This window comes from Rattus norvegicus, chromosome 1 (genome assembly GCF_036323735.1).
Source record: "Rattus norvegicus strain BN/NHsdMcwi chromosome 1, GRCr8, whole genome shotgun sequence".
NCBI lineage: Eukaryota > Metazoa > Chordata > Mammalia > Rodentia > Muridae > Rattus > Rattus norvegicus.
Genome location: NC_086019.1, coordinates 223,370,513 through 223,398,240, shown reverse-complemented (window position 1 = coordinate 223,398,240; position 27,728 = coordinate 223,370,513). Strand labels below are relative to the sequence as shown.

Genomic DNA, 27,728 nt, shown 5'->3' with positions numbered 1-27,728 from the left:
CATCAGTGACAAATAGCTCCCCGGCGAGGGTGGTATCCTATACACTCCTCCCTTGTCTATGTTGGAATGCTGACTGGCTTAAAGTTATTCTATAAAGTATAAAATCAGATTCATTTTGAAAAGATAAATAATTGTATGTTTGGTTCTTCTAATTTATATGACCAAGCTGAACATTATCTCATAGTTTCTATGTTGATATATAGATAGACATATTTTTAAAATATCTTTTTGTATGTGAATATTAAATATATTTTGCTATTTTCCAGATTAAGAATCATTTTTCAATCCCAATTTCCGTTTTTGAAGGAGATACTTTATTGGGAATTGCTTCACCTGAAAATGAATTCAACATACCATTAGCATCTTACCGGTGAGCTTTTTATCTTTTTACTTACCCTAAACTATTTTAGAGAATATTCAGTTTCAGATTTATTATAGATATTTTTAAATTATCAAACTTTAATTGTCTATACTCTTAAATATCTAGTCTTAATTTCAAGGTACCTAGGTATCTTCTCAAAAGTAAAAATTATTACATTTTAATCTGTACATTATTTATACTTTTACTGATTAATACAGTTATTACATATTCATATGTTCGTGTGTTTTAAAATGTCTAAAGAAACATGATCTGGTTTCTACATTTATAGACTATGAAATGATATTTACTTTTCAAATTTTTTATAATAGAAGTTTTAAAAATTGCTTTAGAAAACAATATCATTTTATTTATATGTATCTATTAATAGTTTAGGAAAAGAATTGTAATGTAATCTTAAATAGTTAAAGTAATTAAACTTGATGAAAATGTTATGTTGTCAGAAAAATAAATTATGGTAAATTAAGACTTAACATTCTGTATTTTTGTATCATATTGGAGATTGAATTTCAACTGGAGGACCAAACCTTCAGTAGCATTCAGCACTATAGCTTACCGCTAACCGTCGATTGAGCACACTCATTGTTGTGTTTTCAGTTGTATCTTTGGGTTGGTACTTAACAGGCAGATTCCGTAAGTGTTTGCTGTCCAGGCATGTTGTCTCACACCTATAATCCCAACACTTGGAACTTGAGCCCAGAAGTGCCATATGCATGAGGGCAGCTTAGGGTTCATAGGGAGTTTCAGGCCAGCCAGGACTATAGGCTTCAAACCTTGTTCCACAGAATTTAATATAAATAATAATGAAATAAACAAATGCTTTGACAAACTGTATGAATTTGTTGGCTTTCATTTGAGGAGATTTAATTTTTATGTAATACTAGAAATCAGAATGTAAAGTAGATTAAAAGTTATAGAGATAATATGGAGGTAGAAAAGGCAAAATAAGCTGTGTTGACATTAGTGTGTGGATCAGAAGAGCATGGTTAAGTGTCACCCCTAACTCCAGAGCACTAATGCCAGAAGTCAGGAGAAGGACAACAAAGTGGACGGTTCAGTGTCCCATTGAGTCAAGTTACAGTAATGTTACATGTAATATAATAACATAGAGAAGATATTGAAACTTTCAAGGCTAGATGTTAGGAAAGTAATTAGAGAGAGAGATTATTTTGACAGCTTATCCATAGTTAGAGAGATAGAACCATAACTGGATTTACAGATGAAAGAAATGTATAGAGGATTAGTTTAGAAGCAAAGTGCTTGCACAGTAAGTGCAGTTTTATCCCCAACATTGTGAAAAATAATTAGATAATTAAACAATTAGTTAACTAAAAATTATGTATACATACAAAGATATGTCTTAAAATGATTCTTGAATGTAGCTTAGTTTTAAAAAATTAAATCAGTAGCCTTCCTACACAAAAGAGAAACAAGCCGAGAAAGAAATTAGGGAAACGACATCCTTCATAATAGTCCGAAATAATATAAAATACCTCAGTGTGACTTTAACCAAGCAAGTCAAAGATCTGTATGACAAGAACTTCAAGCCTCTGAAGAAAGAAATTGAAGAAGATCTCAGAAGATGGAAAGATCTCCCATGCTCATGGATTGGCAGGATTAATGTAGTAAAAATGGCCATTTTACTAAAAGCAATCTACAGATTCACTGCAATCCCCATCAAAATTCCAATCCAATTCTTCAGAGAGTTAGACAGAACAATTTGCAAATTCATCTGGAATAACAAAAAACCCAGGAAAACTAAAACTATCCTCAACAATAAAAGGACTTCTGGGGGAATCACTATCCCTGAACTCAAGCAGTATTACAGAACAATAGTGATAAAAAAAACTGTACAGTATTGGTACAGAGACAGGCAGATAGACCAGTGGAATAGAATTGAAGACCCAGAAATGAACCCACACACATATGGTCACTTGATTTTTGACAAAGAAACCAAAACCATCCAATGGAAAAAAGATAGCATTTTCAGCAAATGGTGCTGGTTCAACTGGAGGTCAGCATGTAGAAGAATGCAGACCGATCCATTCTTATTACCATGTACAAAGCTTAAGTCCAAGTGGATCAAGGACCTCTACATCAAACCAGATATACTCAAACTAATAGAAGAAAAAGTGGGGAAGAATCTGGAACACATGGGCACTGGAGAAAATTTCCTGAACAAAACACCAATGGGTTATGCTCTAAGATCAAGAATCGACAAATGGGATCTCATATAACTATAAATCTTCTGTAAGGCAAAGGACACTGTTGTTAGTACAAAACGGCAACCAACAGATTGGGAAAAGATCTTTACCAATTCTACAACTGATAGAGGGCTTATATACAAAATGTACAAGGAACTCATGAAGTTAGACTGCAGGGAGACAAATAACCCTATTAAAAATGGGGTTCAGAGCTACACAAAGAATTCACAGCTGAGGAATGCTAAATGGCTGAGAAGCACTGAAGGAAATGTTCAACATCTTTAGTCCTAAGGGAAATGCAAATCAAAACAACCCTGAGATTTCACCTCACACCAGTGAGAATGGCTAAGATCAAAAACTTTGGTGACAGCAGATGCTGGCAAGGATGTGGAGAAAGAGGAACACTCCTCCACTGCTGGTGGGATTGCAGACTAGTCCAACCATTCTGGAAATCAGTCTGGAGGTTCCTCAGAAAATTGGACATCCCACTACCTGAGGACCCAGATATACCTCTCTTGGGCATATACCCAAAAGATGCCCCAACAAATAACAAAGACACGTGCTCCACTATGTTCATAGCAGCCTTATTTATAATAGCCAGAAGCTGGAAAGAACCCAGATGCCCTTCAACAGAGGAATAGATACAGAAAATGTGGTATATCTACACAATGGAATATTACTCAGCTATCAAAAACAATGACTTTGTGAAATTCATAGGCAAATGGTTGGAACTGGAAAATATCATCCTGAGTGAGGTAACCCAGTCACAGAAAAACACACATGGTATGCACTCATTGATAAGTGGATATTAGCCCAAATGCTCGAATTACCCTAGATGCACAGAACACATGAAACTCAAGAAGGATGAACAAAATGCAGATGCTTCACTCCTTTAAAAGGGGAACAAGCGTACCCTTGGGAGAGAATAGGGAGGCAAAGTTTAGAACAGAGACTGAAGGAACGCCCATTCAGAGCCTGTCCCACATGTGGCCCATACATATACATCCACCAAACTAGATAAGATGGATGAAGCAAAGAAGTGTAGGCCGACAAGAACCAGATGTAGATCTCTCCTGAGAGACACAGTCAGAATATGGCAAATACATAGGCGAATGCCAGCAGCAAACCACTGAACTGAGAACGGGACCCCCGTTGAAGGAATCTTAGGAAGGACTGAAAGAGCTTTAAGGGGCTTGAGACCCCATATGAACAACAATGCCAACCAACCAGAGCTTCCAGGGACTAAGCCACTACCCAAAAACTATACATGGACTTATCCTGGGCTCCAACCTCATAGGTAGCAATGAATAGCCTAGTAAGGGCACCAGTGGAAGGGGAAGCCCTTGTTCCTGCCAAGACTGAACCCCCAGTGAACGTGATTGTTGGGGGGTGGTGGTAATGGGGGGAGGATTGGGAGGGGAACACCCATGTAGAAGGGGAGAGGGAGCGGTTGGGGGATGTTGGCCTGGAAACCGGGAAAGGTAATAGCAATTGAAATGTAAATAAGAAATACCCAATTTAATAAAGATGGAGAAAAAAATTACACTTAGGGCTAAAAAGATTGATCAATACATAAAATGCTAAGACATGAATTCTTGAAAGTCATGTAAAAGATATGTATAGCAGCATGTCTGTAATCACAACACTGAGAAAGTTGGAGAGATGACTATGGCTTGTGGGCAGCCAGTGTAGCCAAACCAGAGCTCCAAATGTATTGAGAGTCTATGGTTTCCACATGCAAATGCATGCACCCTTACATACTTACATGAACCACACACTCCACATGAAAATGCATGATCCTACATACATGCACATGCTATACACAATATTCTTAAAAAATTGAAATTCAAACATAATATTGAATTTATGTGTATTGAAGCTTATAACAATAATTATTATCAAAATAATTTGATGAGCCTCTGGAAAATTGTTTAGATTGCATATTCTGAAGCATAAAAAAAAAACACACTCATTGCAGCAATACTGAAGGAATTCAGTGTCCCAAGCAATAACCTTTTATTCTAATTTAAGGTTTTGGTGCTGGTGCTGGTGCTGGTGGTGGTGGTGGTGGTGGTGGTGGTGGTGGCAGCAGTGGTGGCGGTCGTGATTGTTTGGTTTTGTTTTTTGGGAAGGGGCTGTTTTGGTTTGATTTCGTTGTTACTTATTTATTGTTTGTCTGTTTTTTGGAGTCAGGGCTTCCCCATGTAGCCCTGGCTCTCCTGAATTGTAGACTATGTCTACACTATGCTGACCTCAACTCAAGAGATCTGCCTGCCCCTTCCTCCTCCACAAGCTACCACCACCTGGCCTAATTTAAAGTCTCTTAAAATGTTTTTAAATTTTATTTACTTACTTGTGTAGATCATCCCTTTCCTTGAAGCCAGAAGATGAGGACTACCAGCTATGTGAAGGAATCGACTTTGAAGAAATCATAAAACATGATGGACAGCTTCTGAAGAAGAAATGTAGATCTATAAGCCCTTCTAAGAAATCGTTTGTTATTAATATTGTCCCAGAAAAGGACAATTTGGCTTCCCTGTCAGCGTATTCAGAAGATGGCTGGGACTTACCATATGTGATGCACTTGTGGCCACCCATCCTCATCCGGAATCTTCTTCCCTACAAAATTGCTTATTACCTTGAGGTACCTCCCAGCTTCTGAGTATGGTTCTGTGTTGGACTTTGTAGCTTGATTCATTTAAAGTTCGAAACAAAATGGTTAAAGCTATTACAGAGGTTGTAGCATTACTGAAAAACAGGCATTTACAAAATGGAAATTTCAATATGTTTAAAAAGATAACTTAGGTCCTTCAAGCCTAATAACCTGAGTTGAATGTTCACAACTCACATGATGGAGAGAAGCCACTCTAAAAAGTTCTCCTGCGACCTCCACAACAGGTGGTAGCATGTGCACACACACATGTATATGAACTTTGTCTTTCACACACACAATAAATAAACCAAACTAAAAAGTTTTCATAAAAGATAATTTAAAAGAAAAGATTTTTTATTAATTTATCTTGGAAATCTATTGAACTATATATAATTCTATACAAATATGATATGCAACTTGTACAACAGTGTGTAGTCCTGTACAATAAATGACCTATAATCACGCCCTGAAGATGCCACTTATTTGTAAGACTTATCTTTCAGTCCTTTCTTTTGGTATGTAGTTCAGATGTTGTATGTTTAAATATGATGGATAATGAATTACCAAACAAGCATGGTCATTGGTGTCGAAGTGACTTTTAAGTGTGATACTTACACAATTAATGTTTTACAAAAAGCTTTATTTCGTGTAAAGATGCTTTTTTCTTATTAAGTACTGTGTAGTTTAGATTAAATAGAGGTTTTCTCTTTTCTAAATTTTTTGTAAACATTTTTAAATACTTATCAATATACTAAAGTAGCTCTTCACTGTTGTCTGTTCTCTGTAGGTATATTTAACTCCGTGATATACAGTAGGTTTGCAGTTCAGTGATGCATTTTTAAGTAAGAGGAATTAACTTATTTGTGGTTGTGTTTTTAACGTGACAGATTACCGTAATGATAAGTAGTTGATACTTGGCCAACATGACTTGGAGTTAGTTATATCCTAACACTATCAGTTACTGACTTATCTTTTTAGGTAGATTATATTTTTATTTATATATTCATATTAAATGGAAATAGTGATAAAACTTGTATTGTAGGTCATGGGGAAAATTAAAATAGGTAAGTAGAGGACTTACCCCTTGTCTTTTAAGAACATGTTTGCCATTTATTAGGCACATAGCACACCAGCACCACAATCATTGTTTTGTGAAATAGTCTGTTCCCATGTGAAAGTTCAACAATGGATATTACTTAAGACTAAGAAAGCTGGAAAAATTGTAGAAAGGTTATAGAGATAAGAAGTAAGGTAATGAAGGTGTGCATAGAGGAAAATAAATGATTTCTCTGTATACAGTAAACAGCATGAACTGATAATAGATGAAGGGTGTGTTTTAAAAGTGGCAGGCAGTCTGTGCTGTGTTGCTGTTTTTGGATTATAACAATGTTCTTATAAATTTTTGTTATCTTATATGTTAGGGCTTATTTTATTTGTACTGATTATGGAATTATAGTTACATCTTGCTGGGAAGTTCCACATATCATTTAATCTTAATCTTTCATAGTCATTTATCTAGACCATTTTATAGGTACAGTTGCCCAAATGTAGATCAAGCATTGGGGTAGATTTACAGCTTGAAGAACACTGATGACTTGTTCTGACGGTTATTTCAAAAAGAATTTTGTGTGGTATTTCGAAAGAATGAATGCATTTGGAAGAGTATTTTTCAGAAGCATGTTTAAGTTCGGTTTTTGTTTTGCTTTCTTACTTCAGGGCATTGAGAATACCGTTTGTACTCTAAGCGAAGGACATTCATCACAGATCTATAATGTAGAAATGGACCAGGCCAAGCTACACTTAAAATTACTTGACTATCTTAATCATGACTGGAAAAGTGAATTTCAGATAGATCCTAACCAACAAGACATCAATTTCATCAACTTTACCTGTCTCACAGAAATGGAAAAGAGTGATTTGGATATTGCTATCCATATGACTTACAATACTGGACAGACAGTTGTGGCATTTCATAGTCCATACTGGATGGTCAATAAAACTAATCGGATGTTACAGTACAAAGCAGATGGGATTCACCGGAAGCATCCACCTAATTATAAAAAGCCAGTTCTCTTTTCCTTTCAGCCAAACCACTTTTTTAACAACAATAAGGTATGTGTCATTTTTTTTCTAACTTTTGCTCTTTAAATAAACATTCTGTTTCAGTTTTCATAGCTCTGAACAATAAAATCTGAAATTCAAGTAGAAATTATATTTGCGGTTAAAAGGTTAGTATAGCTGGGTACAGTACCATTTACAGCTAATCCCAGCACTGGGGAGGCAGGAAGATGTTGATTTTGAGGCCTGTGTGTACATACATGCTAAGTTACATCCAGCTTGAGTTACACAAGAGACCTTGTTCAGAAATATCTAACCATAGAAATATTGCAAGCATTTAATGTTAAGAAAGATGTATTACATTATTAATATATTTTTGGCTAAACTGTGCAAGGCCTTCCACACTACACACAGCTAGATGATATATAAATTGTAATTTATCTCAAATTCTTCCCCTAGGTTCAGCTTATGGTAACTGATAGTGAACTTTCTGATCAGTTTTCAATCGATACTGTTGGTAGTCATGGAGCCATTAAATGCAAAGGCCTGAAAATGGAATATCAAGTAAGTTTCTTCTGTGCTAAAGAAACTTCAATGCAGTGTAGCTATTAGATACTGAAATTGTATAAGTGTACAATGCTTTTCAAACATTTTTAATTTTTTGCATATAGGTTGGTGTCACTATAGATCTCAGCAGTTTTAATATTACCAGAATTGTGACATTCATTCCTTTTTATATGATTAAAAACAAAAGCAGATACCATATATCAGTGACAGAAGAAGGAAGTGACAAATGGCTTTCTCTTGACTTAGAGCAGGTGCGTAACTGAATTTCATAATGTACTTTCTACTCCTGTGTGCAGTGTACATGATAGAAATGTAGGAATAATACCACAGGGAAGCCTGACTTGTAAAGTGGAAGTATACAAATTAAAGCATACTTCTTTTTATTTTTAATGTTACATTCCTTAAATTATCGTACATTTTTTCCATATAATGTTACTTGTTGAAACTGTTGGAAATGTCTTTAACTTGCTTCTTGAAAGAAGGCAAGGGTCAGTTATAGTAAAGTTTGCAGTTTGTGTCAGATAGCTGGAGGTATTTTCAAAATGATGAACTGAGGTTGATACATTATCTAGATTTAAAAAGCTATTATTCCACACCTATGGTTACTTGATCTTTGACAAAGGAGCTAAAACCATCCAATGGAAGAAAGATAGCATTTTCAATAAATGGTGCTGGTTCAACTGGAGGTCAGCATGTAGAAGAATGCAAATCGATCCATTCTTATCACCATTTACACAGCTTAAGTCCAAGTGGATCAAGGACCTCCACGTCAAACCAGATACACTCAAACTAATAGAAGAAAAAGTGGGGAAGAATCTGGAACACATGGGCACTGGAGAAAATTTCCTGAACAAAACACCAATGGCTTATGCTCTAAGATCAAGTATCGACAAATGGGACCTCATAAAACTACAAAGCTTCTGTAAGGCAAAAGATACTGTCATTAGTACAAAACGGCAACCAACAGATTGGGAAAAGATCTTTATCAATCCTACATCTGGTAGAGGGCTAATATCCAAAATATGCAAAGAACTGAAGAAGTTAGACTCCAGAGAGCCAAATAACCCTATTAAAAAATGGGGTACAGAGCTAAACAAACATTCTCAGCTGAGGATTATCGAATGGCCAAAAAGCACTTAAATGTTCGACATCTTTAGTCATAAGGGAAATGCAAATCAAAACAGCCCTGAGATTTCACCTCACACCAGTCAGAATGACTAAAATCAAAAACTTTGGTAACAGCAGATGCTGGCGAGGATGTGGAGAAAGAGGAACACTCCTCCACTGTTGGTGGGATTACAGACTAGTCCAACCATTCTGGAAATCAGTCTGGAGGTTCCTCAGAAAATTGGACATTCCACTACCTGAGGACCCAGCTATACCTCTCCTGGGCATATATCCAAAAGATGCTCCAACATACAACAAAGACACATGCTCCACTATGTTCATAGCAGCCTTATTTATAATAGCCAAAAGCTATTATAAATAATAGCCAAAAGCTATTATAAATAATAGCTGGAAAGAACCCAGATGCCCTTCAACAGAGGAATGGATTTAAAAAATGTGATACATCTACACAATGGAGTACTACTCAGCTATGAAAAACAATGACTTTATGAAATTCATAGGCAAATGAATGGAACTAGAAAATATCATCCTGAGTGAGATAACTCAGTCACTGAAAAACCACACTTGGTGTGCACTCACTGATAAGTGGATATTAGCCAAAAAGCTCGAATTATCCAAGATACAATCCAGAGACTACAGGAAGTTCAAGAAGGATGACCAAAATGAGTATGCTCCCATTCCTTCTTAAAAGGGGGAAAAAAATATCCATAGGAGCGGATATGGAAGCAAAGTTTAGAGCAGCGACTGAAGGAACGGCCATTCAGAGCCTGGCCCACATGTGGCCCATATATATACAGCCACCAAAACTAGATAAGATTATGAAGCTAAAAAATGCATGCTGAAAGGGACCGGATATAGATTTCTCCTGAGAGACACATCCAGAGCATGTCCAATACAGAGGTCAATGCTAGCAGCAAACCACTGAACTGAGAGCAGGACCCCTCTCTGGGGGGGAATTAGAGGAAGGATTGAAAGAGTTGGAAGGAGCTTGTAACCCCACAAGAACAACAATGCCAACCAACCAGAGCTTTCAGGGACTAAACCACTACCCAAAGACTATACATGGACTGATCCAGGGCTCGAACTGCATATGTAGCAGAGAATAGACTTGTTGAGGCACCAGTGGAGGAGAAGCCCTTGGTACTGCCAAGGTTGGACCCCCAGTGCAGGGGAATATGGGGGGGCAGTATGGAGGATATATGGGGGGAATACCCATAGAGGGGAGGGGGTCTTATGGACAGGAAACCGGGAAGGGGAATAACATTTGAAATGTAAGTAAAGAAATATATCTAATAATTTTTTTAAAAAAGAACTATTATTCTAAAATGGTAAAATATTAGACAAGTGTTTATTATTTCTATTCATGACTCCTTCCTGTATACAAGAATTATCTTGAGCACATTCTTGAAGTTTTAGAATATCTACTAGGTTTGAATTTGAAGTTATTTATTACAGTTTTTTGTCCACATAAGTTTTAATTATAATCTTTTATGTCAGTTCTTGTTTTGTTTTTATGTCAAGTTCTGGTCCTAATATCTTATATCTTTCCTACCAATATCTTCAGTTTCTGTTTTCTTGAAAATTATGCTATGATTCTATCGTTTCTTAGGAGGTAACAAATCTCTCTTCTCTACTGCATTATGGTCTTTTTTTCTTTCATTAATATATCACTATGTCTGTATATGAGTTACTGGTTTTTTTCCTGAGTTCCTTTCAATCAGTGGATTATGCTACTTCCTCTAAAACTTAAAACTAATGTCTCTTTAAACATTAATTCTGCTTCATTCTAAGGTTTACTATGTTAAGCTTTCATATTACCTGAAGTTTTCCCTGAAAAAATTGGTTTAGGGCCATGAGATAGACTTTTTGACAGCATGAATATATTTAGGCTTAGATTTTTCAAAACCTACTTTAATGTAGGTTCTTAAACACCTTAACCTCCATTATAGTCCACTGACCAAAGGTAAAGGAGGACTAAAGGTTAATGGTCAAGGAGGACATGGACCTGTTTAGAATTAGTTCTTTAGGGTGATTCCAATCTTTATTGTCAGTAATCTAGTCCACTAGCCTTTCACTGTACACAGATAGGCAATCCAATCTACTCAGCAACCACGAAATCAACAGTGGCAATTGGTTTCAGAAGAGACCATGAGGCTCCGCCAATCAGCAGGAGTCCACAGGAATCCACGGAAGTGGCAAGAAGCCACAAGAATATCACCAGAAGTTCTTTGGTGCATTTCTTTCTATGAAGCCATAGCAAATGATCTTCTTTGCAAAGATCAGCTAAAAAGCCCATTGAAGACCATCAAGGCGAACCTATGCCAGAACGTCTTCCACTGTCTGTTGTGTTAATACTCTGCAAATATCACATGTCCTCTCTATCATTGCTCCTGCAAAACTTCACATGTTCTTTCTCCAGGCAGCTTCCAGAAAATACCCCGTGTCTGTTCTCAGCAAAACATTCTCTCATAAGACAGTTTGCAGAAAAGCATCATATGACACAAGTGAGTCTCCAAGGAAACTAGAAATTCTTACTTCAGATATTTGGGGAATGAGCATGAGAGACAGTGTAAACCAGAATAAGACACTAATAAAGGAGAGTTTTTGACATTTGGGGGGGGTGGGGATAAAGCCAATATTATTGGAAAGTATCTTAGGGTTGTATTGCTATGAACAGACACCATCACCAAGGCAACTCTTATAAGGACATTAAATTGAGGCTGGCTTCAGAAATTCAGTCCATTATCAAGGTGGGAGCATGGCAGCATCCAGAAAGGCATGGAACAGGAGGAGCTGAAGTTCCACATCTTCATCTGAAAGCAAACAGAAGACTGGCTTCCAGGTTGCTAGGATGAGGGTCTTAAAGCCCATGCCCACAGTGACACACATTCTCTAACACCTCTTAATAGTGCCACCCCCCAGGCCAAGCATATACAAACCATCACAGAGTGGGACAAATTGGAAGATAAAGCCATAGAAGGAATAAAGTATAATTATGCAGATTTTTGTAACCATCATAAACATTTAACTTAAAGATAAAATGGGGCCTTTCTAACATGGCAGAATTTTCTGGCTGTATACTATGAAATGACTAGCGAGAGAAAAAACAATGAGTGAATAAACAGAGCCGGGAGTGGTGACTGACACCTTTAATCTCAGTGCTTGTGAGGCAGAGGCAGGTTGCTTGGAGTTCAAGCTACCCTCATCTACATAGTGAGTTTCAGGACAGCCAGGGATATGTCTCAAAACATAAAAAACAAACCATAAAAGATTTTGATTCATGATTAAACATTAATAAATGTTTGTTGACTTAACATGATTTACTTCTCTTAAGTGTTCAACAAGTTTTCAATCTGTTCTTAGTTTTTGGAAATAGAATTCTAGATATATCTTTATGGTGATTACTATAGCTTTCTTTTACCTTTATACTTTGTAGACATAGCTTTTCTATAAATTATAACATTTTTATCTTGCATATTTTATCACTCACAGATACTGTTGTGTCCTGTTTGTCTTTCAAAACTATCCCTATAGTGTTTTTCAATTTTTATTTTATCTTTTTAATCTTATCTGAGATAAATTTTCTTTTGCTAGCATAAAATTTTGCATTCTTATTTGACTTATAATGATTATTTTAAGATGTATGGCCAAGATCATTTCGTCTTATTAAGCTTAGTCTCTCCAGCTACAAAGGTTAAAAACAAACAAACAAACAAACAAAAACAACCAGAAAAACCTTGGAATATTGTGCAATCTTAAGAGTTCCCCTACATAACACTGCATTGTTATTTTATATGTTTAGTTATTAAACATTAAAACACAGTATGAAACTTGCTCTCTAAAGGAACCTGGGCCTGAGGATGTTTAGCCTACAGAACTCCAAATAGATTGGACCAGAAAAGAAACTCCTCCCGACACATAATAGTCAAAACACCAAATGCACAGAACAAAGAAAGAATATTAAAAGCAGTAAGGGAAAAAGGTCAAGTAACAAATAAAGGCAGACCTATCCAAATTACACCACACTTCTCACCAGAGACTATGAAAGCCAGAAGATCCTGGACAGATGTCATACAGACACTAAGAGAACACAAATGCCAGCCCAGGTTACTGTATCCAGCAAAACTCTCAACATAGATGGAGAAACCAAGATATTCCATGACAAAACCAAATTTTCACAATATCTTTCTACAAATCCAGCCCTACAAAGGATAATAAATGGTAAAGCCCAACACAAGGAGGCAAGCAAGAAACTAATTGTTTTGCAACAAAACAAAGAGAAGACAAGCACACAAACATAATCTCACATCCAAACACGAATATAACAGGAAGCAACAATCACTATTCCTTAATATCTCTCAACATCAATGGACTCAACTCCCCAATAAAAAGATACAGATTAACAAACTGGATACCCAATGAGAACCCGACATTTTGCTGCCTACAGGAAACACACCTCAGAGACAAAGACAGACACTACCTCAGAGTAAAAGGCTGGAAAACAACTTTCCAAGCAAATGGTCGGAAGAAGCAAGCTGGAGTAGCCATTCTACTATCGAATAAAATCGATTTTCAACCGAAAGTCATCAAAAAAGATAAGGAAAGACACTTCATATTCATCAAAGGAAAAATCCACCAAGATGAACTCTCGATCCTAAATATCTATGCTCCATATACAAGGGCACCTACATACATAAAAGAAACCTTACTAAAGCACACATTGCACCTCACACAATAATAGTAGGAGATTTCAACACCTCACTCTCATCAATGGACAGATCACAGAAACAGAAATTAAACAGAGACATAGACAGACTAAGAGAAGTCATGAACCAAATGGATTTAGCAGATATTTATAGAACATTCTATCCTAAAACAAAAGGATGCACATCAGTTTTAATATATTTAGTTCCTCATTGAGAATAGGTTTCTATGAGTATTGTTTCTATTTTGAGTCTTGCAGTTCTATTTTGATGGCAGCAGTGAGTTCAGAAATGTTTAAAGTTTACTTGCTAGTCTCTAAAGCTATTAAATGACATAGGTATTTATGATAAGATCTATTTAAATATGTGGAATATATTTTTAGTGTATCCCCTTTTGGCCTGAGAATGCCTCCGATATTCTTCTTATTCAAGTTGAGAGGAGTGAAGGTCCTCCGAAAAGGATATATTTTAACAAGCAAGATAGTTGTATTTTATTGCGACTGGATAATGAGGTGAGTGCTTTGTCTTGATGTTCATGATCATTATTTCGTGTGTATCATTGAAAAAAACTAATGTTTACATTTTAGTGCTACACTTTGCTTTTTGTAACATAGTTTTCTGATAATTTTTCTTCTTTACTAAAAATTAGCTGTCATTCATTTTTATGAAAGAAAGGGTGAAACAAATGTACAACAATTCGTTATATAGAAAGTTAGCAGGCATATCTAGAATAAACACTGGAATATACTGAAATTTCACTTGTATATGATACTGAAATTTCACTTGCATATAATAGAGTTTTATCACTAACTACAAATGACAAAAGTCTGTGTTCTCTTCTAAAAGAGAACCCTTTTCTCTCACAAAAAGTAAATCATAAGGTTATGAATAATTTTATTATTAAATGCTGTCAACTAATATTCTGAGCAAAATGATCACATTAAAATTTTTTCCACCCTTTAAGCTTGGAGGTGTTATTGCAGAAGTTAATTTGGCTGAGCACTCTACAGTTATTACATTTTCAGATTACCATGAAGGAGCAGCTACGTTCCTATTAATAAACCATACCAAGAGTGACCCTGTTCAGTACAACCAAAGGTAAGGAGATAGATAACTGTGATTTATGGTTTGCATATTTGGATGAGGGACCCTCAATTCCTTCTAACGAGTCCTTCAGATATTGCTATTAATGTTACTGTGTTTGTTAAAATGATTCCTTTTAGTCAGTTATATAGAAGTGGAACTGATTTTATAATTATAATCATTTTTAAATGAGTAAAGACACTTGAAAGAACTAAGTCCTTGCCACAGATATTAGTCTTTGTGCAGTCTGTGAGGAGTATATCAGAATCAGTCAAGGGTATCCAAGGTTTGTCTTTTGTTTTGTTTTGGTGGGTGACATTTGAGTCGGGATCTCACTATGTACTATAGGCTGACTTTGAACTTTGTATGGAGTTGATCCCTTCCTTAAGCCCAGGAGATTCACCAGCCTTGGATCACTAAGTACTTGGATTACATGTGTGAACCACTACATTCAGCTAAGTTACTCTGTCTCTGTCTGTCTCTCTATCTTTGTGTGTCTCTGTATGTTTGTTTCTCTGTGTCTCTTGTCTCTCTGTTTTTGTTTGTGATGTGTCTTTCTCTCTTCTGTCTCTCTGTCTTTGGGTGTCTGTCTTTGGGTGTGTGTATGTGTCTGTGTCTCTTATGTGTGTCTATGTGTGTGTGTCTGTCTTCACCTCTTTCTCTATATGTGTTATCTTTCTGTCTCTGTCTATGTCTCATCTCAAGAGTCTCTGTCTAGCACACATGTATTATGTGGTCTATATGTATATATAAACATGTTTGTATGTACACATGACTGGTGTTATAGATGTGTATTTGCATGGAGGCTAGAGGTAGATGTTGGTTATCTTCCTCTCTGTCTCTCCATCTCATGGACAGGGTCTCTAACTTAACCTGGAGTTCATTGAATCAACAAGACTGAGTAGTTGCTGAGTTCCAGGAATCCTCCAGTCTCTGCTTCTCTGGTTATTAGGATTACAGGTGCATGCTTTTAAATGCATATGACAAGCACTTTATTGCCTGAGCCATCAGTGCAACCCTGAAAGGCTTTTCATGGTTTGAAAAAATAGGATGTGCCAATTTTTCAAAAATTTCAAACATTTTTTACTGTTTCCCTAATACTATAACCAAGTGTCAGTGGTTTAGGACTGCTACTAACATCTTCTGTGAAGCTGTGTCTTAGTGCTGCTAAAGCTTCTATGGCTGTGTGTTTCCCTACTGAGTGACCATAGGCTGCCTCGGATTTGCTTTGACTTGGCTCTTTTTTATTTTCATTGGTCTAGTTAGCTTCAGTACACTTATTCATGTATACTTCCTTCTCCTGCCATTTATGGTTCCAATTGTTGATTGAAGACAAAAGCATTGACTAGGATCTCCAGTCCAGCTAGTGAGTGCCTAATCCTTACACATTATCCTCTCATGCTCATCACTGGAAAAGAAGACAAACCGGATTTTCATTGTTGTTATCCACATTATAAACCTAACAAACCGCACCTTTATATATTTTGGCTACTGTAAGAAAAATACCTTAGACTGAATAATTTATAAACAACAGAAGTTTATTTCCACAGTTTTGATGCTATCCTAAGATCAAATATGGACAAACTGAGCATGAGCTAGATGCTTCCTTCTAATCTTCATAGATGGTTCTCCTGGCAAAAAGACGGGGCTTTGCTTTGATGGCCTAAGTAATGCCTGTTCTTCTGATAGAGCCAGCTCTTAATACTTTCATACTGGAAATTCCGTTTCCTTAAAAATTGTTTTTAGACTACATTTGTAAGTGGTGCCCCTTTTGTACTCTATTTAACACAGACTAAAGTCTTTATTTCCTGAGCATTCTCTGTACTTCCTGGGTGTTTCCCTGCAAGATGGCCTGACTGCTGAAGAATTTCCTTGTGATTCTGTAATTGCTGTACATAGTTTTTTATTTCACCTTTCCATGCAAGGATGCTAGGGGTTTTTCCATGATTAAAATGTGTACAAATGAGGCTGGGGATTTAGCTCAGTGGTAGAGCGCTTACCTAGGAAGCGCAAGGCCCTGGGTTCGGTCCCCAGCTCCGAAAAAAAGAACCAAAAAAAAAAAAAATGTGTACAAATACATAGTTAAACATTCTTAGTTTCCCTTTTCTTTAAATTCACACTGCTATCAAAGATAAGACTTGGTTAAATTTTTGCATGAATAATATTTTGTAATGAATCCGACATTAACATTTTTAAATCCAAATTTGCCTAATCATCAGTATATTTACATTTGATGCCTTTTCTCTGTATATGAGGAATGCCAGTGAGGTTGGGTTCCCCTTGTTCTCTTCAGTTCCCTTCTCTTTTCTTTAAAAAATGGTAAGATGGATTGTTTAAAGAGCCTCCTTAGCAAGTGCAGAAGACCCTAGGAGATGTACAGAATTAGGTGTATCATTTCTTGTTAATAACAAGGAAAGGAATGGGTGCTCTGTCAGCCATTGACATTACTAATTGCTTTCACTAAAATTGAGCTGATTTCAGTGTGTAAGATGGATTTTTATATAGTTAGGATTTTGTTGAATTAGTCTGTCATGTCTTGTATGTTCCAGCTGTTCATTTTAATTCTCTAGTGAATTGAAAAATGCATAATCTTTGTAACCCCAGCTTGTGTGACTGTAGCATTCCTTTCTGTACTCCTGTCCTCTACCTCCCTGCCTTCTGTTAAAGTTGTAGCACTATGGCAGTCATAAATTGTTTCAAAACACAATTTTTGGCAGCATTTGTGTAGAATTTTGTTGGTTTCCCAAGTTCAGTGTTGCCCTACGTTGTTTTGACACAGGTTTTTATTGTATGGCCCAGGCTGGTCGTAAACTCTGGCTCCTAATTACTGGGACTGCATTGTGGTTTGGTTGTTTGTCCTTTGACAGAAATCTTTAAACCATTTTAATAATTGTAACCAAATTTTATCTCTTGCCTCTCTCTGTCTCTCTCTTTCTCTTTCTCTGTCTCTGTCTCTGTCTCTCTCTCTCTCTCTGTCTCTCTCTCTCTCTCTCTCTCTCTCTCTCTCTGTGTGTGTGTGTGTGTGTGTGTGTGTGTGTGTGTGTGTGTGTGTGTGTGTGTGTGTGTGCGCGCGCCCAAAATGGTGGTCTCTCTGATTGATCTTCATTTTATTTCTTGAGGTGGGTCTCTGGCTGAGCCAGGAGCTTGAAGATTATTTTTAGTCTTTCCAGCTAGCTTGCTCCAGGAATCCCTTCGCTCAGCCTTCTGGGTTTGAGGTTTTAGGAAAGGGTCTGTGGGGATCCAAACTATTCCTCACACTAGTATTGTAAGCACTTAATTCATGGAGCCATAGCCTCCGTTCTTTGCCATAATATTCTATCACATACATTTCTAATAATTTGGAAAATAACTTGTCCTATTTATGGCTGTGTGAAACTCATAATTTTCAGTTTTTGTTGATATTGTTTGATTAGTTTTGAATCTGGGTAACAGACCCAGAATTCTGCACTACGTTTGAATTACAGAACTTTTTGTCTTTCTGTATATGTGGGTGTACATGCTGTGTGTGTACAATGGCCCTCAGAGGCCAGAAGAGGAGTTTGGTCCTCTGGAACTGGAGTTGCAGGTTGTTCTGAGTCTCCTAAAGTGAGTGCTGGGAAGTAAGCCTGGGTCTTGTAGAAAAGCTACATGTGCTTGTAATAGGAGCCACCTCCCCAGCTCCTGTATAGGACTTTGTCTACCTTTTTAGTTCAGAGGATGGAATTGAGGGCTTTGTGTGTTGTTGGCAATCACCACTGTGCTGCATCCCCATACCTCCTATAAGGCAGAAGTTTGCAGCATAGTGTTCCGTGTTTTGGAATACATATAAGCAATCTAGTGTTTTGTCTACTGAAGCAGATTAACACATCTGTTTCTTACTACTTACTTTTTGTATGTAGCGACCTACCACTAAACTGTATCCCTAGCTATGGTTACTTTTAGTCTTTGATGAGAGCACCTCAAGTCTACTTATTCAATAAAATCCATAATATAATACATTTAATCTTTAAATGTATACGTCAGACCTCTCTTTCATCTTACATCTGTACTATTTTGTTTGTATTCTTTGACCTATATCTTCCTATTTATTTGTTTCTGTCCTATGCTGTAGCTGTTTTCATTTAGTCATTTTGCATTTGAGCTCTCTAACTTGTATGTAAAATTGTAAAACAATTCATTTTTCAATCTACAGAGAGGGAGAGGGAGAGGGAGAGGGAGAGAGAGAGAGAGAAAGAGAGAGAGAGAGAGAGAGAGAGACTCTGCTTTCTGTTGCTATAATAAATCACTGGCCAAAGCTAACTTGGGGAAGAAAGGACTTATTTGGCTTACATATCCTGATCACAGTCCATCACTGAGAAAAGTCAGAGCAAAAACTGGGCAAAAGCCTGAAAGCAGGAACTGAGGAATGCTGCTTGTTGACTTGCTCTCCATGGCTTGCTTTGATTTCTTAAACAGCCCAAGACAACCTGCTCACAAAGAACTGGGCCCTCTCACATCATTCATTAATCAAGAAAATACCCCATAGACGTGCCCATAGGCCAATCTGATGGAGAACTTCCTCAGTTAAGGTTGTATTTCTGCAAGAGACTCTATTTGTCTCAAGTGCCAGAAACTACCCAGTATACACAGCAACACCATTGCTTAGGAAATAAGAACTATCTATGATTTTATGTGAATAAGAATATTTTCCTATATTTTAAAACAAAACAAGAGCTGGAGAGATGGCTCAGTGGTTAAGAGCACTGACTGCTCTTCCAGAGGTCCTGAGTTCAAATCCCAACAACCACATGGTGGCTCACAACCATCTGTAAAGAGATCTGATGCCCTCTTCTAGTGTGTCTGAAGACAGCTACAGTGTACTTATATATAATAAATAAATAAATCTTTAAAAAAATAAAACAAAAGTAACTTTAGATGCTTGAAGATCTTTATTTCCTCAGAAAAATATTTCCTTTCACATTATTTTTTCTTTAGATATATGTTTTTCATTGGGAGAGGTGTAACATTCTGAAAGGAATCTGACTTACTCTTTTCATTGTATAAGGAAAAAATCCTTTTCTGGGAATTTTTACAAATCTCAGTGGGATAAGAATGAAATATTATTTAGGATTTTTATGTATTTGTTAACTGCATTTGACTTAATACATATTTTTACTGTTTAATGTCAGTTCTCTGAGTGAAATCGAAGATTCCCTTCCTCCTGGAAAAGCAGTATATTACACGTGGGCTGATCCAGTGGGCTCTCGGAAGCTGAAGTGGAGCTGTGGGCAAAGCTATGGTGAAGTAACACATAAGGACGTAAGTACTGTCTGTACTGTCATCATGGGGTTCTCAGCTGCCTCTCTGTTTCTTTACCACCTATATGATTAAGGGCTGTTTTCCTGCTAATCTTTAAAAGCTAGCAATGAGTTTAAAAGCAGTTGAAGATGTTTTTAACTTTCTGTTTTATTTTGATTTGCCTTTTTTCAAATTCCAGCCAGAAGCTAAGTAGAAATGGGAGCCAGTAAACACCTATTGTTTCTGTAAAGGAGTATGCAGGGGTGTCCGAAAGCTGGGCCTTTAGAGGAAGCAGCAGAGTTCAGGCTTTCCTTGTACTTGTGAAAATGAGTCCTGTGACACTTGATTCTTCCAGAAGTACCAAGAGCTGCAAGTCTGACTTTCTTTCTCATCTGTTTTTACTGTTAGGAAAGATGGTGGTCTTCATCCAGCACTCATTCCTTAAGAATCTATACCCTATACTTACAATCCCCTAGATTTTCAGTTCTGTACAGTACCTAAACTAAAAAGAATTCATTTCTCAGAGGCAAGCTGTAAAAACAAATGATGGTCATTTCAGGCCCTGAAATCATGTTTTACAGCCCTTGACCACTGGCCGGCTTGCTGCCCTCTATAAGCATTTTTACTTTACAGACTTTTCTTCAGTGAAAAGTATTTTTACCAATTAAGAAATTCTGGGTTTTTTTTTTGGAGGTCCTTGATCCACTTGGACTTAAGCTTTGTACAGGGTGATAAGGATGGATCGATCTGCCTCCACATCAAACCAGACACACTCAAACTAATAGAAGAAAAACTAGGGAAGCATCTGGAATACATGGGCACTGGAAAAAATTTCCTGAACAAAACACCAATGGCTTATGCTCTAAGATCAAGAATCGACAAATGGGATCTCATAAAACTGCAAAGCTTCTGTAAGGCAAAGGACACTGTGGTTAGGACAAAACGGCAACCAACAGATTGGGAAAAGATCTTTACCAATCCTACAACAGATAGAGGCCTTATTTCCAAAATATACAAAGAACTCAAGAAGTTAGACCGCAGGGAAACAAATAACCCTATTAAAAAATGGGGTTCAGAGCTAAACAAAGAATTCACAGCTGAGGAATGCCGAATGGCTGAGAAACACCTAAAGAAATGTTCAACATCTTTAGTCATAAGGGAAATGCAAATCAAAACAACCCTGAGATTTCACCTCACACCAGTGCGATTGGCTAAGATCAAAAACTCAGGTGACAGCAGATGCTGGCGAGGATGTGGAGAAAGAGGAACACTCCTCCATTGTTGGTGGGATTGCAGACTGGTAAAACCATTCTGGAAATCAGTCTGGAGGTTCCTCAGAAAATTGGACATTGAACTGCCTGAGGATCCAGCTATACCTCTCTTGGGCATATACCCAAAAGATGCCTCAACATATAAAAGAGACACGTGCTCCACTATGTTCATCGCAGCCTTATTTATAATAGCCAGAAAATGGAAAGAACCCAGATGCCCTTCAACAGAGGAATGGATACAGAAAATGTGGTACATCTACACAATGGAATATTACTCAGCTATCAAAAACAACGAGTTTATGAAATTCGTAGGCAAATGGTTGGAACTGGAAAATATCATCCTGAGTGAGCTAACCCAATCACAGAAAGACATACATGGTATGCACTCATTGATAAGTGGCTATTAGCCCAAATGCTTGAATTACCCTAGATCCCTAGAACAAACGAAACTCAAGACGGATGATCAAAATGTGAATGCTTCACTCCTTCTTTAAATGAGGAAAAAGAATACCCTTGGCAGGGAAGGGAGAGGCAAAGATTAAAACAGAGACTGAAGGAACACCCATTCAGAGCCTGCCCCACATGTGGCCCATACATATACAGCCACCCAATTAGACAAGATGGATGAAGCAAAGAAGTGCAGACCGACAGGAGCCGGATGTAGATCGCTCCTGAGAGACACAGCCAGAATACAGCAAATATAGAGGCGAATGCCAGCAGCAAACCACTGAACTGAGAATAGGTCCCCTATTGAAGGAATCAGAGAAAGAACTGGAAGAGCTTGAAGGGGCTCGAGACCCCAAAAGTACAACAATGCCAAGCAACCAGAGCTTCCAGGGACTAAGCCACTACCTAAAGACTATACATGGACTGACCCTGGACTCTGACCCCATAGGTAGCAATGAATATCCTAGTAAGAGCACCAGTGGAAGGGGAAGCCCTGGGTCCTGCTAAGACTGAACCCCCAGTGAACTAGTCTATGGGGGGAGGGCGGCAATGGGGGGAAGGTTGGGAGGGGAACACCCATAAGGAAGGGGAGGGGGGAGGGGGATGTTTGCCCGGAAACCGGGAAAGGGAATAACACTCGAAATGTATATAAGAAATACTCAAGTTAATAAAAAAAAAAAAAAAAAAGAAATTCTGGGTTTGGGGTTGGGGACTTAGCTCAGTGGTAGAGCACTTGCCTAGCAAGCGCAAGGCCCTGGGTTTGGTCCCCAGCTCCGAAAAATAGAAAAAGGAAAAAAAAAAGAGAAAAAAAAAAAGAAATTCTGGGTTTGGGGTTTCTTTGTCGTTGCATACACTTGTATTTTTTTAGACTTTAGTCACTTGTGTGTGTTGGTGTACGTGCCTGAGTACTGTGTATGTGTGCCATATGCTCACAGATTCCCAAGGATGCCAGACCCTTTCAGCCTGCATGCATACAGTGCCTGTGAGCTGCTCCAGATCGCCCTGAGGTTTTAACCAGTAGCCATTTCCTTAGACCTCTTGAACTAGTTGGATTTTTTGTTTAATTTTCTTTCAATGTGGGCATTAGTTGATTTGATTTTTATTTTAAAGCAAATTTCATATAATTAGCCTAACTGTAATCCTTTAAAATTTTTTGGGCTGGAGAGATGGCTTAGAGGTTAAGAGCAATGGCTACTCTTTCAGAGGTCCTGAGTTCAAGTCCCAGCAACCACATGGTGGCCCACAGCCATCTGTAATAGGATCTGGTGCCTTCCTCTGGCCTGTAAGCATACATGCAGGCAGGATGCTGTATACATCATAAATAAATCTTTAAAAAATAATAAAAAAATAACATGCATCATTATTTTTAAAAAAATTCTTGATTAGTAGGGTTTGTTTTCTTTTGTTAGATTCAATTTACTGTTTGTTTTTTTTTGTTGTTTTTTGGGGTTGTTTGTTTGTTTGTGGCAGGGAGAGTCTCCCTTAAAAGCCCTTGTGGTCCTAGAATCTGATATGCATACCAGGCTGGCATCAGCTGAGCAACATCCACCTGTCTGCCTCTCAAGGATTAAAGGCTCAGATGATATCTTGATTATCACATTACATAGTTAAATAATAATGAGTATTTGAAATTTATAAAGATAAGTCTGAAATTTGGTATATTAGAGATTCAGATTTGAAAATATACGTTTTATTAATTGTCTGAACTTCAGTACTATGTATTTTATTTTAGAAGTTTTTGTGGATACTACTATAGTACCTAGATAATAATTTTATGGTAACTTCAATTTTTAATTTCTGTGTAACATAAATGTGAACTAAATATTAAATTTCTATTGATCAGAATATTTATTAGCTAGAATTTATGCTTAACTGTTAATTTGCTTCATTTTTTAATCATTGAATTTAAAGAAGATACCAATACACTGTTTATCCATTAATTTTTAATTTTAATCTCTGTTATTATACATGTGGAGATGTATATGGGCATATACATATGAGTGCAAATATACCACAGGCCTTCATGAGGAGGTCAGAAGACAACTTATGTGAATCATTTCTCTCCTTCTACCATGAGTTTTGGAGATGGACTCAGGTCTCTAGGCTTCTGTTGAGTGATCTCATTGTCTCCTAACCCAGTATTTATAAAGGAGTCTCCTAAGCCCTGTAGAAAACATCAGTGCTGTATGTTGTTGTTGTTACGTATGAATTTTATTTGTCTTAGAACTTGAAACAAGGCCTCCCACTGTAGCCTTGGCTCGTTTGAGCTCAGGGCAGTCCTTTGGCCTCTGCCTGCCAAGTCCAATGGTTATAGATGTGTAGAGTGAAGACTGTGAGTTACTGCACCCGGCTGTATCAGTCTTTGTAAGGCTTGTGACTAGGATAGCAAATACCCTTTCTTACTCTGCTGTAAGGAAATGTGAATATGAGGCTTAAACAACCTTTAATGTACTGTATTTACCATAGTTCAAATGAAGCAAAAAAATGTTATTGATTTAGCCTATAAGACTTTAAGTTAGAGTTTATTATGATCTAAAATGTATTTAACTGATTTGACTTTATGATTAACAGTGTCATTATAATGTAGCAGCTGACGTGAGGTTATTTTAGTGAGGAAATCTTCCAGGCATTGTACAGATTGTGATGAATTGTCTGAAATAGCTCGTGTGAGGGATAACTGTCTCCAAGTCCTATGCAAGTGGTTTGCTGCCTTAGCCTTAGGCAGTAAGGTTCTTTGTATTCTTATCATGTAAATATCAAGTATAGACTTCCTGTTTGCTGGTATCTGCAGCTCTTTGCAGAGTACAAACTCTGATTCCCTTTTTTGTTTTCTTTTAGGATATGATGACGCCCATAAGTGTGGGGAAAAAAACCATTTATTTAGTGTCGTTCTTTGAAGGCCTGCAGCGTATTATTTTATTCACTGAAGATCCAAGAGTGTTTAAAGTAACATATGAGAGTGAGAAGGCAGAGTTAGCGGAGCTGGAAGTTGTGCTGGCATTGCAGGATGTCGGGATCTCACTTGTCAATAACTATACAAAGCAAGAAGTCGCTTACATAGGCATTACAAGGTTAGATGCATTCATAGTTGAAAACTAAAACTCAGTCTGTCCCTCAAAGGCTTTACCTTGCTGTTCCTCTCATTGGCTTCTATCATCTCTACCCCCAGTGTGTCCCCGTCATGCTAGTCTCTATTCTTTGGGCACTGCCGTCCTCTGCTTGAGGGTCTTTGGTAAAGCTGCTCATGTATCTGAAATGTTTTTACCCTCAGTGTCTCCCTTAAGGGACAGCTTCATAATGGGGCCTAGTGACTAGTTCATTTTAAATACCACTTTAATGATTCTTACCATTCCTGGTAGGTAAGATGGCAGATCCATTTTAGACTGTATACATGTTCTTGGTTCAAAAGCATTTCTCTCTCCCAGATACTCAAATTGATTTGTTCATGATTACTATTTATTATCTGTAACCCCCTAGCAAAAATGAAGAATGTCAGAGATGTTCAGTAGTATTTTTCTTCTACCTAGAATACTGACTGAATAAGTAATTTACTACTTAAATGGTTATAAATTAATACAGTGATTTCTGCTTTTATATGTAAGTTCTGATGTGGTTTGGGAGACAAAACCAAAGAAAAAGTCCAGGTGGAAGCCAATGAGTGTGAAACACACCGAGAAGCTGGAGAAGGAATTCAGGGAGTACACAGAGTCTTCGCCCTTGGAGGACAAGGTTGTTGAGTTGGACAATAGCATTCCAGTAAGTTTAAAATGCTAATGTGACTTGTAATGTATACTATCGTTTGAATTACTTTTGAATTTTAAGAAGAAACGGACTTCTTACAAAACATGTAGTTAACACAAATGTATAGACTTCATATCAGCTGCATAAAAGTGAACTGAAAGCAATTGGATTGAAAGTATTAAAGAACATTTAAGAAACAAAAAAAGGTGAAATTGTATTAGGAAATCGAACCATGCTCAAGATTCTAGTAACTAATTCTCTAACAAGAAACAAGATTTTTCTAATTTTAAGACTATTTTTCTTTGATTGGATTATTTTATTAAAACCAGTTTTAGAAATTAAATATAAAAAGTGATATAGCCAAGCTATAATCTTTATATAGATATTTGTTCTAAATTTAGGGAAATGAACATAAAGATTTGAATCTTAACCATATATTTTAAAAACTTTTCTTCGGGGTTTGATTTGGTTTGGTTAGTTTTGCCCTAGCGGGCCAGAAACTTGCCTTGTGGACCAAACTATCCTTGCGGATAGCAATCCTCTGTCTCTGCTGCCAGCATTCTGAGATTTCACATATGCATGTTCAACTTTAATTCATTTTTTAAGTTAGCATACAAAGTAATGGCTTTCAGAGCTATATCATTATACTTTGCTTCTACTCATTTCCCCACCTCACTACCCTCTTCTGTAGACTTTACATTTTAAATTACTATATCTCAAAGTTATTTTTATATAAATTTTTAATTTTAATAAATGATCAAAACAAAAACCCATTTTATTATGAAGGGGCAATATTTTTCAGGTTCTCTTAACACCTAGTGGCAATGACATGAAAATTCTGGAACCACATGTGATAGCTGTCCGGAGAAATTACCTCCCAGCACTAAAAGTAGAATATAACACATCTGCGCATCAGTCATCATTCAGAATTCAGATTTATAGAATACAGGTGAGTCTGAAGTGTATGTAAAACAGTAAAAGCCCAGATGTGTCCCCTGGTCTGTTTTATCTCAGACAAAGCTCAAGAAGACAAGATGGACGCCCTTGAGTAAAAACAAAGTGGAAAAGTAGCCAGAATTACATATGTCTGTAATCCCAGCACTTGAGAAGCTGAGGCAGGAGGATCACCATGAGTCCAAAGCCAGCCTGTGCTATGTAATGAGACTCTCTGTCTAAGAAGAAAGATGGCATGGATCAGGGAGGGTCAGTTTGAGAGAAAGAGAAACAGAAAAAGAAGAAAGAAAGGGAAGAAAAGATAAGGAAGAAGATGAAAGAAAGAAGGGAGGCTGCAGTCGGGAGGGCTGCTGAGGCTTCACTCTGTACCCAGTGGCATGTTGACTTGTCTGACTGCAGTCAGACTGTGTACGTGATATGCTAAAACTAATTCTTGTTTCATTTCCTTAGATCCAAAATCAGATTCATGGTGCTATTTTTCCTTTCGTGTTTTATCCTATTAAACCTCCAAGGTCTGTCACCATGGACTCAGGTTTGTGCTACTTTTAGATTGTGGTATACAGTTATGTGGCTAGTTGGTTTATTGGCTATAACAGTAGCATTCTCAAATTTAGTTTTTATAGATTAATAGATAATAAAACTGCTTAATGAAGGACTAGGAGTTATTCATCGCAACACCATGTGAATGCTCGAGTTTGAGAAAGGTTATTTTAAAATGTATTGGAGTTTTTAGAAATAGGAATTTTAAGGCATATTACTGATACATGAACTAATTAATAACCTATAATGTTTAAAATATTAGAAACTGAGTAAACAATGAAAACATTTAGATCCAGTGGTTTTTTTTTTGTTTGTTTGCTTTGTTTTGTTTTTTTAAGATTTTATCATTTACCTTATGTGTATGCCTAAGAATGTATGTGTACATCCTATGCATGCCTGGTGCCTGCAGCAACCAGAAGAGGGCATCAGAGCTCCTGGAACTGGAGCTATAGGTGGTTGTGAGCTGCCAGTGTAGGTGCTGGGAAGTGCAGTAAGGGCTATTAGCCATTGAGCTGGTTCTCCAGCACCCAGATTCAGTATTTTCTGAATGGTCCTGTATTCTAATGAACGTAACTGGCACTCTGTCTTCAACCTTTCTTTGTTCTTTTGTGTTTCTTCCCTTTCTTGTTACCCTTTTTACTGTACTTTCTCTCTGCTCACTACCACCTGTGCATTCCACCTCTTTGCTTCCCTGTTCTGTGTGCCCACCACAGACCATAAACCTTGGGTGTCACACTTTGTAGT

At 37.2% G+C, this 27,728-nt stretch overlaps 1 protein-coding gene across 6 annotated transcripts in view; it reads left to right on the top strand.

Moving 5' to 3' along the window:
- Vps13a (vacuolar protein sorting 13 homolog A) overlaps positions 1–27,728 on the top strand; it is a 226,717-nt gene that overhangs the window by 157,260 nt on the left and 41,729 nt on the right. For 5 of the 6 annotated variants that reach the window (NM_001100975.2, XM_039079915.2, XM_039079911.2 and 2 more), the window contains 12 exons: positions 267–370; positions 4,945–5,227; positions 6,953–7,348; positions 7,754–7,858; positions 7,966–8,112; positions 14,076–14,204; positions 14,657–14,790; positions 19,923–20,052; positions 24,588–24,820; positions 25,352–25,505; positions 26,293–26,439; positions 26,895–26,976. In NM_001100975.2, coding sequence (NP_001094445.2) covers positions 267–370; positions 4,945–5,227; positions 6,953–7,348; positions 7,754–7,858; positions 7,966–8,112; positions 14,076–14,204; positions 14,657–14,790; positions 19,923–20,052; positions 24,588–24,820; positions 25,352–25,505; positions 26,293–26,439; positions 26,895–26,976 — 2,044 coding nt within the window. Of the gene's footprint in view, positions 1–266; positions 371–4,944; positions 5,228–6,952; positions 7,349–7,753; positions 7,859–7,965; positions 8,113–14,075; positions 14,205–14,656; positions 14,791–19,922; positions 20,053–24,587; positions 24,821–25,351; positions 25,506–26,292; positions 26,440–26,894; positions 26,977–27,728 lie in introns of those variants that run through there. The other variant, XM_039079920.2, reaches the window with a different exon arrangement.